The sequence below is a fragment of the Mastigoproctus giganteus genome, unplaced genomic scaffold, assembly GCF_048544385.1.
Source record: "Mastigoproctus giganteus isolate SK-2022 unplaced genomic scaffold, ASM4854438v1 scaffold_15, whole genome shotgun sequence".
In the NCBI taxonomy this organism is placed as follows: Eukaryota; Metazoa; Arthropoda; class Arachnida; order Uropygi; family Thelyphonidae; genus Mastigoproctus; species Mastigoproctus giganteus.
Genome location: NW_028328292.1, coordinates 2,002,361 through 2,016,792, shown reverse-complemented (window position 1 = coordinate 2,016,792; position 14,432 = coordinate 2,002,361). Strand labels below are relative to the sequence as shown.

Here is a 14,432-nt window from a genome sequence, read left to right as displayed (position 1 = left end):
AAGAAGGTCTCAGCATTATTTCCATCTTGGATGGATGAGTAGATCTCCCCTGGGTGGAGCTTCTCAGTAATGATATCCTATAAGTCAGAGGAACTGAAACTCAGACCCCATGGGTCTGAGTTTCAGTTCCTCTCTACAAGCCTTTCCTAGGCAGAGCACTTTTCATGGTAGATGGTTCTGTGGTATGTTCTCCTGTTTTCTTTGTAGATCTCATTCAGTTTATTTAACTTCATAAGTTGGCCTGTTATTCCTCTCAGATATGATCTCCTTGGATTGATCCATGACCTCGCAGAAATGCTACCAAAATGCCATTAGGCGATCAGAGTCGGGTACGCTAATCCAGTCACTTTCCTCCCTGTCCCCTCCCTTATTTTCTCCTGGTGGGGCTCGTCCCCACTGACTAGGATGCCTACTCTGTTGAACCCATATTTCCAACTATCTCCCTCCCCACTCAAAGTTTCTACCAACAGAGTAAGCCCTAAAAAATTATATAAATTATAACTTACTACACTTGATCTTAGCCAAAATACCAAGAAGCAATAAATTACAACTTACTGTCAAATTTTGCACACCAATTTTCTTAAACCTCTCAGCCAAACTCCAGCCAACAATCACCCCCACCCCTCTTTTTTTAGGCCCTAGCCACTGAAATCTCAGGAAACTAGGTGGCAGGGCCTGCCAGAGTATGTATAAAAATCTACTGGGTACTTGACCTACCTCCCTGCAGCAAAGTGTGGTAATGTTGGGTCCCTCACGGGGCTCAACAGATAAAAGGGCAGCGGTACACAACACTACACATGTACATTGCCCACACACTTTTAAACCTCTGACCTTGACAGAGGTTTAAAAGTGTGTGGGCAATGTACATGTCTCACACATACAATGAAAACTCACATCTGCCCCAGGGGCTCACATCTGGTGAGTATGGGCTTGGCACACCCAGGGTCCTAAGCTGGATATCATCATTCTTCTCTTTCTTGGTGATTTCCTTCTATTTCTCTCTCTCTGTCTCTGTCTGGGGTAACTGAAATTTTTTTTTGGCTAGTGCAGAAAAAGCCTCAGGCTTCCTTGCACCATAAGGCTAATAATAATAATAATAAAAAAAAAAAAAAAACGTGGAGATGGGGGGGGGGAGCCCTGGTGCCTTGAGACCCTAAACACACTTTACAGCTCTTAGGAGACTATATACACTCTGCCATGTTGCATTTTTTCTTGGACAGAAACAGGATCTTCCAAGACAATAATGCACCATGTCGTTGGATGCACACTGTGCACTAGTGGTTCAAAGAACACAGTGAAGATATCTTGATTGGCCTTCAAATTTGCCTGATATCAATCCAGTTGAATACCTGTGGGATGTTTTGGAACAGGAAGTGGGTTATATTATTATTATTATTATTATTAGCTATATGGTGCAAGGAAGCCTGAGGCTTATGCTGCACCAGCCAAACAAAAAAATTCCCCTAGTTACCCTGAGAGAGAGAGAGAGAGAGAGAGAGAGAGAGAGTCAAAAGTAAAAGGGAATCACCAAGAAAGAGAAGAATGATGATATCCAGCTAAGGATATCATCATATGGCAACCGTCTATTCCAACACTGGAAAGCCTTGCAGGCAGCATGGCTGCAGATCCCTACGGATGTTTCAGACATGTAGTGAAGTCAGTGCCTAGATTAATAGCAGTTTTTATCTGTGCAAACAATGGCCTAACATGGTATTAGGTGGTCATAATTCAATGATCATATGGAAAATCTATTAATCCATTTACTGCCAAAATTTGCATTCTGGGAGATGTAAATAGTCACCATCCCCCCTGTGGGGATCCCATCATACAGATGCATAAAGCTTGCTTATATAAAAACTGTTGGACTGACAAAATCTTGCATGCCTAAGTAATGGCTCTCATACTTATATTTTCCTACAGAAACAATCTTGGCTATTGGCACATCCTTATATTCATCAATCTTGTTCTTGCTTTTTCACTGGATAGTTTGTGAACATCTGCTTAGCAGTGATCTCTATAATTTGAATACATGATGTTTCACCATTTAATATAACAATAACATGGAAATTAAAAGCTTACTGAGTAAAATATGATTTTGATTATAACAGATTGTATCTGATTATAACAGATAGTCATTTTCCAGTCAATTAAACACTGCTGTAGCACACAAATATCAGTTTATTAGTCAACCAGGTCAACATGGATATTTATATAATAAAAGAACGAGAGAGACCCATCCTGTATAGCATGGCCAGAAGGGGCTTGCATAAAGATAAAATATTTCCACTAAAACATAGCTACTGCATTTTAGACTACCTTAAAGCAATTCAAGTCATCCTGAAGGAGTACTATTTTTTGCTGATCATTGACTACTCTGCCAATATTTAAATCATCTGCAAATTTAGAAGTCATATCCTTTTTCTTTTGTTGACGTCATTTAAGAAAATCAGAGACAACCCAGAAACCATCCTTGTGAGACCCCACATCTAACATAGCCCAGTCTGAAGAGTAACCATTAATCACATGCCTCTGCCTCCTGCTTTGCAGCAGCCCTGCAATCCATCTTAGACTCATATTCATGATCCCGTGTTCCAACTTATACAGTAACCTCATGAGGATCTGAGTCAATGCTTTGCTAAAATCCACATAAACAATGTTAAAATTATTTCCAGCTTATTGATCATTGTCTCCATGATTTTTTACTACCGCTGAAGTCGGACTTCACAAAATTGTAGTTATCCACTTTGCCGTTAGAACCACTTTTATACATAAGCAATATGCTGGCTCTTTTCCCATTCCTAAACAATCTCTTCTGAATCTAAAGATATCCTCATATTAACCTTAATGGTTTGGTCCACTCTCTTGCTGCCACTTAAAAATAACTAGGTGTATATGCCTTTAGGCTTGAAATTGCAAATTTCATACTGCACAACTTCTCTTATGTAGCCTCTTCTCATTTTGAAGAGTCTTTTTTCTGTAAAGGTCAGTGCAAAGTACTCATTCAATTTATCAAAAACATCTGGTTTATCAAAGACTTTCCCACACCCATTATGTAAGGCTCCAATCTGATTTGTTTTCTTCTTTTTATTCACATACATGAAAAAAATTATCAAACCAGATACAAATTTAGTCCAATAAGCTTGTAATCTCTTTACAAACTTCCTTCTTATATTGGGAATCCTTGATATACAAATCCGAATCCAGATTCAATTTATTTGCTAACTGTACTTATTAATGAAATATCCATCAAGCTTTTTTTGTTGCAAAACACAGGCTCTGAGATACTCACATTGAGTAGAATGTTACTCTCCAAAAGACAGAGTTAATTACTCCTGTACAACGCCATTCGGAGTTGCTGTTCCAACTCAAACCACAGATGCTCGATGGGATTGATGTCTGGGGAATTTGGAGGCCAGGGCAATACCCAAAAGTCTTCCTCATGTTCCGCAAACCAGTCTCAAACAATCCGGGTGATGTGGCATGGCACATTATTCTGCTGAAAGACGGCACCACCAGAGGGGAAGACCGTTGCCATGAAAGGGTGTACCTGGTCAGCAATGATGTTTAGGTAAAGTGTAAAGTGTATCTAGGGTCAAACGGCACAAGGGGTTTCCCCCATCTCCGCGTAGTTTACTTTGTGTGGTGATACAGTTCACTGTAAAGGCCAGAGATTTAAAAGTGTGGTGTCATGTACCGTTGTCCTTCTGGCCATTTAGCCGCCAGGCCCCTGCTGAGGCCCGACGTTGCCCCACTTTCGCCCCGTGGAGGCAGACCAGGTACCTAGTAATTTGCATTTACTCTGGCAGGTCCTGCCACCTATTTTCCTGAGATTTCAATGGCAAGGTCCTATTAAAAAAAAAAAAAATTTGCACGTTATATGTTGATCACATACATGTTTCCTGGTTTGAAGGGGTTGTGTTTGAAAATTTAATGGCCGAGGAGAGGGCGAAATAATTTAAAGAAGCTAGAATTTTGGTGTGGGTCTTGCGCTGGCATAGAGAGGGGCGGAGACTGAAGGCTAGGGGGGGGAATAGCTAGGTAAGACTGGGGTCAATAGAGTAGATGACCCCAGCATGTGCCAGTGGGGCATGCCCATGCCCCACCAGAGAGAAAGATGTGGGATGGCAGGGGGGAGGCAACAAGAAGGCTGTCGCCTCCCCCTCTGCCAGGGGAGGGAGGAAAGCGTGCCCGGTAAGGGAGCCGGCACAGGTCGCCTTATGGCCTGGCGGCTGCATGTCTGCTTGAGTCAGGTCCTTGGTTGGGTCCTAGTTGTCCAATCCGTGTGTAGGTTCCTGTCTGTGGTTGTCACTTGGCAGCAGGACAGATGCCTTAGTCAGGTCCGTAGTTGTGGGTATTTAGTCCAGTCTGGTTACTTATATCTCTGTCTGGAGTCATGGTCATTAGTTATTGGATCCTAGGTCCATTTGTTGGATCAGAGTTTGTCGAGTCCGGGTGTAGGATCCTGTCCGTAGTTGTCACTTAGCACCAGGAAAGGTCCATTAGTCAGGTCTGTGGTTGCTGTTTGATCCAGTATGTGATTTCTTCAGTTTATGCTGTTTCTTCCTGGGATGCAATCCCTTTGTGGATTGTCTTGATGGTGACTGTCCGTGCACCTTATATGGTTGTTTGCAAAGTCATATATTTTGGGCCTGAGAATCGCTATTGTGGCTGTGGGGGCAGAAGAGTATGCCTTCTGTCAAAAAGATCTTGTGCAAAGTTTGCCAGTGCTTTGTAGCTGTGCTCCTCCTCCAGTAAGCGTTCCTCTTGATTCTCTGGTACATAATGTAATTCTGTAATTAGTCGGCATCGGAGGTCTTCATAAAGCTTGCAGTGGTACATTAAATGCTCCCACGTTTCCACTAAGCCACAATGACAGAGGGCAGTGGTGCTCAGTCCAAAGGTCATCGGTTTGAATCTGATGGCGCCGTGGCCAGTTAGGAGGTACGTGGCCAACAATCCTGGGGAGAGTCAGCTTGGGTATTTTGGGTATACGGCCGAGACAGTTGGGAGGAATTTTCGCATTATTTGCCCTTTTGTTGAGTTTTGCTACCGTGTTTGCCAGGTTTTCTGGAGATGTACAGTTAGTCTTCTTTTCTCTATTTTCAGTTTGCTGGCTACATTTAATGTGAAATTTAGACAGGTATCCGGTATGCCTCTGGAAAGGCTGTAGAGGAGTCCACTGCGTATCACTTCCAGGTCCAAGGGGAGGGAACCCGTGAGCACCTGAAGTGTGTGTGTGTGTACTCACTGTGTTGCAAGCTCGTGAGATAGTCAGCAAGATGTACCTCTGTATGGTTTCTAGTATTCTTTTATTAGTTGCAGTGGTTGATTTCTTGTACCAGACACCCGAGGCATAGAGGATGACTGGCAGGAACACAGTTTTGTGAAAAAGAGCAAGAGTTTTCTTCTTTATGCCCCAGTCCTTGCGGGTGATTCTTGCAAATAGTGACGAGTAATTTCTGATTTTATTTCTGAGATAGTTAAGGTGGGGAGTGAAGGATAGGTTTCTATCAAGGACAACCCCGAGAAATTTCATTTCTGTGGTCATCTTGACGGTGGTTCCTTGTACTTTTATTTGGAGGGGGGGGTCTCCTGGTGTCCAGGGTTCCCCGAAGTAGGATGGAGCTTGTCTTAGTGGATGATATCTTCAGGTTATTTTCGTCAGCCCATTGTTGTAGAGTGGCGAGCGCCCGGTTTGCTGTGTTTTCCAGCTGTGCCCTGGAGTTTTCTGCCAGTGTCAGGACAAGATCATCCGCATATGCCTGGGAGGCTGCATTTCCGAGGTTGAGGAATCCGTCCAGGACCACGTTCCAGAGCAGTGGGCCCAGGACGGAGCCCTGTGGGCATCCTCTGTAGATGCGTCTGGTTATTGTACAGTAAGGAGCAATGACTTTTACTGACCTGTCACACAGGTAACTGCTGATGCGGTTGTATAGATTACTTGGGAGTTTGGCCTCACGGAGCCTGCTGAGGACGCTTGGCCACCAGAGGGTGTCAAACACCCCGGCAAAGTCAACCGCGATGGCAAGAAAGTATTTGCGGTCTGTTTCTGTTGCAGCGTTGATGATACTGCGTAGGGCATCGGTGGTGGAGTATCCTTTTCGAAATCCAAATTTTTTGGGTGACTCTAGGCCTGCGTTTCTATAGTGCTTCTCTATCCTGTTTCACAGGAGATGTTCAAGAAGCTTGATGCCTGATGTTTAGGTAGGTGGTAGACATCAGAGTGCCTGGCATAATGGATGACTGGACCCAGGGTATCCCAGCAGAACATCACCCAAAGCATGACACCGCCGCCACCAGCTTGTTTTCGTCTCATGGTGCATCCAGGCCCCAGGTAAATGACGCACACACATACCCGGCCATCCACATGGTGCAACAGGAAATGCGATTCATTGGACCAGACAACCTATTTCCAATCACTCAAGGTCCAGTTTCAATGCTCGCGTGCCCATTGTAGGCACTGTTGCTGGTGAACCGTGGTTAGCATGGGCACTCAGATCAGCTTATGGCTACACATCCCATTTTCAGCAGGGTTCGATGTACTTTGTGTTGTGACACATTACTCCCATCACCAGCATTCCAATTACTAGAAAGTTGTGCCACGGTCACCCTTCTGTTGCCACGTGCCATCCGGGAGAGCCTTCGCTCACCTCGAGCATCGATGAGCCATGGTCGTTCAACACCTCACCGGCGGCTTGTGGGTTTCCCCTCCTTGGACCACTTTTGGTAGATACTAACCACGACTGACTGTGAGCATCCTACCAGCCTTGCCATTTCGGATATGCTCTGACCCAGTCGTCTGGCCATTACAATTTGGCCTTTGTCAAACTCGCTTAAGTCTGCTGCCTTTCCCATCTGAAGAACAAGAGTAACACTGATTAACGGAGCTCAGTATGAGATGTTTTTTATACCGTGTCCCAACCCACACATGCGCCATAGTTCACCAGCAGTTGCTTCAAGTTGCATGACGACTCACTGGTCATAATGTTTTGGCTCGTCGGTGTATATGCATACGGATGGTAAAAATATTCCATAGTTCTAATGTGTTCACCTTCCCTGTGCTAACTGTTCAGTTGGTACAGACCATGTAGCATCTTAAACTGTTGTAGCCCCACTTCTGAAATTAAAATCCATGCCTTTACCGGTAACAATAGTTAACATACATTGTTCTTATTGTTGCAGTAAATATTATTCTGCCGACCGGGCTAGCCGGGTGGGTAAAGTGCCTGCCTAGCAACCCAAAGGTCACGTGTTCGAATCCTGCCTTGGGCGTGGATCAAAGTACTGCAAAAGCCTTGGGAGGTGCATTATGGCCACAGAGGCCGATGTGCCAACAACTACAAAATATATATATATTGTTATGCAATTGTTATGCTACTACTTCACAGGATAGCACACCATAAAGGATAATGCATGTTTTTCCTCTGAATGTACCACATTTACACCTCTTCTCCACCTCAGCTTTTGGATCTGGCAAGTCCTGGATTTCACTTTATTTGTGTGTGGTTGTGAATGACTTTTGTGGAAGTAATGATTAGTAGAAATGCACAAACTGTTTATGCTCTGAGTTTGCAGATGACTTTTTTATGCTGTCAGTTACTGAGTTGATTCTGTTAACTTTCAAAATACAATACCAGATATGCTTTAGTCTAGCTTTTCAAACAGCTCACAGCTTTTTCTTACATATCACATAGTCCTGTAGCAGTTTGGATTCCTGTTATTTCCTCTCTAACAGTAACTTTATTTACCATTTTGTATATTAATATAATGTTCCTTGCTGGTAATGCTGTTATATACAACAGAATCCCAGTTTTCTGAAACTGTGGGCCAAAAATTGTTCGGATAGTTGAATTTTTGAATAATTAATTCCAATCTGTTTACAATATAAATAGAGTAAACAATAAAAAAATTAATGAGAGAAAATTATAGTAATATGCATTTATTATTTATCCTTTATAAAATTCCATGATTGGTATTTTAAAGTTTTATCTCCAAGTTCTCTTCAGTATTACATCCAAAATATTTTTTCGTGCAGAAGCTGTCATATAACTTAATTCTTGAAATTAATTTTTTAAATGCTTTATTGCTGCTTCATCAGAACTAAGAAGTAGGAGTCATAATTACATCTTTCTATAGAACTGTTTAAACCCCCCTCAGTTCCACGGGTTGAATTAAAGAGGTGACACCAAGAGGGAGAGAGAACACAATTAACATTTTGTTCCCCTTGTAAATGGTTTTGTTTCTTACAGTTAAATATTAAATGTGTTGGTTTCTGTGAATGTTATTAGGGAAAGAAATAAAAGTGTAAAAAATAAATGTTTTTTTTTTTTTTAATTCAGATAATTGAAGTTTCAGTTAACTGGCATTCTGCTCAGGGCCGTTTTAAGAACTCTCCCCCCCCCCGGCAAATTTCCAAATGTGGTCCCTATTCAGTTTAAATTTTGTTTTAATTTTTTTTCTGGGTCTCTCTTAGTCGCATTCCTAACTCTAAGTGAGGCTCCCAGTAGGCCGAGGCCCCTTGTGTCTGCCAGGTGCACTCGTGTTAAAATGGCCCAAATTCTACTGATACTAATAATATTTGACTATTCTAAAAATTTTTCAGAGTTATGATGTTATAGTAATAGAGTGTTTTTAATTTTTTCAGAATTCCAATATTTTATCAGCAATCCTTTGTCTCATTAAGGAATTAGATTATGCTGGTCTTGAAGTTGTGGATACAGCTATACACTGCCGAATGGAAGAATTGGAAGATTGACAACTATTAATTACAGTTAATGTTTAATGATTTTAGTGGAGTTCTGTGCTTTCTAAAGTAAATTATTAGTTGCATTCTAAACTAATTACATAGCAATATGGGGTGCTCTCCAATTAATGTTATCTGATCGAATCAATTAATTTAATACAGGTTAGTCTTAAAGGAAGCCCATTACCCCAATACAAAGATTAATTTGCGAAAGGAAAAAAAAATTCAATTTTGTTTTAGCAAAAAGTTGTGAAAACTATTTCATAGTTGAGTTGTATAAACCTTTCAAATGACCCCCTCCCTCCCTTTTACTCACATTTATTTCTATTGATCAGAATTTGGCTGTATATTCAGATAAACTAGTATAAAAAAGAAAAGCAATGTATACAATTTTACTTGTTATTATTTTGCTAAAATTCTTAGAGCTTAATAATAATTTTGAGAAAAAGATTGTCCTAGTTCCTCAGAAAAACCTGGTTTACACCTTACTTCTGGTATAGTACCCTTTAATGCTCCTTAGTATATACACTCCTACATTATTGTAGAGGAGGAAATTTTCTAGTTTACAATAATTTTTGTACTTAGTAAATTATAAAAAGAAAGCAAATCTGTGATGTTTTAACTGACTTTTATATCAATTTATATAAATTTTTGATATCAATTTACTTTTCTAGATTTTTTTTTTTTTTTTTTTTTTTTTTTTACTTGTGATAGAGTGGTGGAGGAAACTAAAAACAATTTTTGGTGCACATTATTATGCTTTCCAATTTAAATTCATTTTTATTGATGACAATGTTTTTTGATAAATATATAAAAGAAATCTTTTTGATTTTACTTTTCAGTCTTGGTCTTAATAGTTGATCTATATTTATAACCTTGCCTTCACTTGTTTATATTTGATGCAAGGCTTTTTCATGCTGTGGGGTTTGGAAAATGAATAAAATAATTCTTAAATTTAGCATTACTATGAGTAATTCTTTAAATTTTTTTATTATTAACCCATCTTTTATTATTAAATCCAAAAACAGTGGACAGTACACTGCTCTAGACAGTATTTAGCATTTAAAAAGTTGTGTTGGATTTATGAGGTGCAGCTTTTATATATAAACCTAAAAATATAGGATTATTTAAAATTTTTCAAATCCCTTGACAAGGGATGCTTTTCAGAATCAGTGAAGAACACTATGCTTTCAAAAGTATTTGGACATCAGTTAAACAAGAATGCCACAACTGTGCTTCAGTTCTGTATTACAGCTTGTCTTCAAAGTTTTTATGGAAATTCAATTAGGTTTCATTTTAGGCTGGAAATTCTACAACTTTATTTTCTTAAAATTGGATTCTTACAAGCTTTTTATCATATCTTGGAGCTTATTATTTTATTACCTTGGAACTTCTCTTGTTATCTTAATTATCTGTTTTTTATTATTTAGTATTTATAAATTTTATATACAGTGCAACCTAGATTAACACTCTTGTTCATACCGCAGTTTCAGAAATACAGAAACTGCGTTTTGGGGGACACAATCATACTGCTGGTATGATCATGTTCCCCAAAATGGATTATGAACAAAAAAATGGTGTGTTCAAAGAACTAGCAATTTCATATTGGAAACTGGAAAAAGTGAATACTGTATACTCATATCTACTGTACATCCTACTACCATATTTCCAAAGGGGAAAATTCACTTTGATATATTCAGTTGAAGAGTAATTTTTGTGAACAACAGGACTCTTGTTAGAGACTAATTACTGTGGATATCCAGTTTCTTCCCTCAGCTAGAGATGCAATAAAAGAGTATATCAATGGAAAGCTAATTACAAACAACTACCTCTGGAGAGAATACAGCTACCATTCATCAAGTACATTACATTACAAAGTAAATTTTTGTAAACAGCAGCACATGACATCCTAGGAGTTACACTTCAGATAGCAAAAACTGCTAATGACTAAACTAGACAAAAATATACGTGAACTGACAAATGATTTATGGAGGAAATCACGTGCCTTCACTTTGGCACTATGATAGGCTGGACAGTTGCTTTGATTTAGTTTTCTCAAAACATGTTAAATTCTAGGACATTAGAAATAAATACACAGCAACATTAGTAAATCAGTAGTACTGAAGTAATGACTGTCAGAAAAAAAAATTATACAGTTGAAGAAAAGATTATCAAAATGTATATTTTATGAGTGTGGAACTTCGGAAGAAATGACCTGTAGTTGGATGAAAGAGGAAAAAAAATTGCATTCATTCACAGACTTTGTAGAAGATAAAGTAGGCCTCCAAAGAAAGAAAACTAGACTATGTGAAACCAGTGAATTAGTCCAATGCTTATGCAAGTGGTTTCTACAGATGCATAGTGAAGGAATACTGATAAATGGGGTAATTTTGAAAACCCAGACACTTAAATTTCATAAACTACTTGGTGGAGATGATGACACATTTAAAGCATCTGATGGGTGGCTTTGGAGATAGAAGGCTCGTCATAGGATATCCCAGGTTAGTTTTGTAGAGAAATCTGCATTTGGTGACATTGCAGCAATGGAAGCATTTTCTGAATTTTTGCATAATCTAATTCAAAATGGTGAATTCACAGATGAACAGCTATACAACTGTGTGAAACATCGCTATACTATAAATTTAAAAGGCACCCAACAAAACAGGAATTAAAACGAACAACAAGAATTATTGTTACTGTGCACAAATAAGACTAGAAATCACAAGCTAAAGCCATTGTGCATTGGTAAATTCAAAGTCCCCGGTGTTTTAAGCATGTCAACATGAAATCTCTACTTGTGATTTATAAAAATAGCTCCAGCGCTTGGATGATGAGTGATATTTTTGTTTGTGGATTGAAATGAGCTTGTAACATCAGTGAGATGCCACTTGCTTTCCAAAAAACTTGAAAAGGCTCTCTTACTTGGATTACTGCCCAGCTCAACTTTCAGCTGATGTTCTGAAATTGAAAGATGGCAAGATTAGAGTCACATTTCTACCAAGGAACAACTGCACTAATTCAGCCCTTGGATCAGGGCATTATTCGAGCCTTCAGAGCCTACTGTTGTGGTGAGCTACTTGCTGGCATTGTGAACTCAGAAATTCAAGTTCTAGAATTTCTGAAAACATTATCACTGAAAGATGTTGCGTACTATATTGGATTAACATGGAAAAAGGTAAGCCCAATAGCAATTGAAAACTTCTGGGAAAAACGTATCGGAAAAGATGAGATCACTAATAATCTTGAATTAGCAGCATATTCAAAACAAGAAGCAAAGGCTTCTTGTAACGTATTTGGTGGCAGTCTTGGAGAAAATGACTTCGCTACTTGGGTTGAGGTGGATGCGGAAGCTCCAGTTGCACATTACCTGAGTGAGGAAGAAATCGCAGCCTCTGTGAACAATGGGAAAACAATTGACAAACAGAAGGGAAGTGACATAAGGAGTGACTCAGAAGATAATGGATGACTGTGTAAGGAAAAGCACCAGAAATTAATAAATCACTTGAATACATTAATGAGGTGATGGTGTGGTTAGAACATCAGAGTGACAGTGAACATCTTCATTTATTGCATTTGACCATTATTAAGAATTATGTATTGAAAAAATGCTGTCATCAGTTCTGGCTAACTAAATTACATTACTCAGAATGGATGCATAAAATGTAAGTCCATAACAGCATTGTATATTAGTAGAATGTAAAGGAAATGATATAACCTTTAATACTTTGTCTTTTAGTCTATATAACCATTAAACATTAGTAAATAAAGTACAGCTAGCCCTTGATTTAGAGGCACCTCTGTAGCCAGATGAACAGGAACAGCAGTGCATAGCACATGCTTCTTGATTAGACCAGGGTTCGAGCCCGTGACCACTAAATACGGAGGATGCGGAAAGGTCAGGGAATGACCACCGCATATCCCCAAAGCAATTTGGCCTTAGTTGCTAATGCTCCTAAAAACCAAATAACAAACCCTCGATTTACGTCAGAGTTAGGTTCCTGGTGGGACAGGCGCAAATGGAACCCTTTATATAATGGAGTCAATTGGAAATCACAGGGTTAGGTTCCAGGCACCAAAAATTTTACCTACCACTTTGAATCGATTGTTTTATTTTATTAGTATTCTTCATAGTTGTAGTAATATTCGATGGAGGCATGTTCATAGCCCACACACATTAGGGCGGCTTTCATCAGATTCTATCCTCCGAATGTTGCACTAGGATTCAATTAACTACTTTTACCAGACATGGCGTCTTTATTCTATTAAATTAAAAACTTTATAACACAATTGGAAAAAATTGCACACGTTTATCACTGTTATTATTATTTAATTTATTAATAGCACAATTAATTAAAAAATGTTAGCGTAATAAATTTCCAACCCAACACATGTAAACAGCATAAACAACAACTAACTGAATGCTTCCCCGCGTGGACCTTTACCACCCGCATCCACAAGTGGTTACTTTGAGGGCGGGGATCTTTCTCGTTTCTGATACGAATGCGCTAATTGCTGATTGGCTCAGATTGTCCTAAATCACATGAACAGTGCACGATACATAGCATAGTATGATGCTGATAAATTTTGTCTGACGATTATTGCAAAAATAAAAATGGCATTGTGATCAGTGATCGGTGCTATTGCGAATCGGTGCAAATCGAACCAGTGCAAAACGAGGGCTACCTGTATTTATTTACTAAGTAAAGTGTATTTATGTTAAAAAAAAAAAACAACAGGAAAATGGTAAAAAATTTCAGCTGTAACATGCTTTGCTTGTAACGTGGCTATTAAAGTTTCCTCCTGACACTTACATTATGTATTGAGGTTGCGCTGTATTAAATTTTATTTAAGGACATTCTCTTCAAATATGCCTAGCTAGTTAATATATTTAGGTATAATAGTCACACATTTAGTGTGAGTTTATCACAAGTCTTCAAACAAACTTACTAAGTGATCTTTGTTAATTCTTGCTGAGCCATAACATCAGAACTCTGGAAACAGAGTTCTGCTGTTATGGCTGTACAGAAATCTCTGCAAGATATCACTTTTGAAGTCCTGGGCTAACCCATGGAAAAGGTTCTGGAATGGAAACTTTTTCCATAGACAATCCAGCAGTGGTGAATGTCACAAAGAGCAGAAGTACCTGGCCTGTAGCAATGGAGCTTCTTCATTCCGCCTATTGCTAGAGCACTCTTTTGAATAGCATTTGTAGCTAAATGCTTCCTCATGATCTTTCCTCTGTATATTTACAAACAATTTGCTTAGTAAAAGTAATTTAGAGAGTTTCTTTTCTCTAGGCACTCTCTAAATTCACACAAAGACTAACATGAATAATGTGGGCACAACTGATCACTCTATAACCCATCTTTTATTATGGAATCCAAAAGCAGTGGATTCAATACCACTCTAGACAGTATTTAGCATTTATAAAGTTATTTTGGATTTATGAGGTGCAGCTTTTACATATAAAAGCTGCACCTCAAATAAAATATAAAAGCAGCTTTTACATATAAAAGCTGCACCTCATACTTTTACTCACACAAAGCCTAACTAAAGTAATTCATGAATAAAATACCAATTGTGTGGTACAACCAGAAGGTGATGGGGGGAAAAAAACCTAATGCAGACAGGCTGCTATGACAACTCATGGAGGCTTTGTCAATGATATACTAGAATTTTGAGTAATGCA

General features: G+C 39.0%; 1 protein-coding gene across 1 annotated transcript in view; it reads left to right on the top strand.

Moving 5' to 3' along the window:
- The window catches only part of LOC150074908 (uncharacterized), a 108,291-nt gene extending 99,258 nt beyond the window's left edge, over positions 1-9,033 (top strand). The window contains exon 6 of the mRNA XM_090389379.1: positions 8,645-9,033. Within this exon, the coding sequence (XP_090245505.1) occupies positions 8,645-8,755 (111 nt within the window). The 3' untranslated portion in view covers positions 8,756-9,033. The remainder of the gene's footprint in view (positions 1-8,644) is intronic.
- The last annotated feature ends 5,399 nt before the right edge of the window (positions 9,034-14,432 follow it).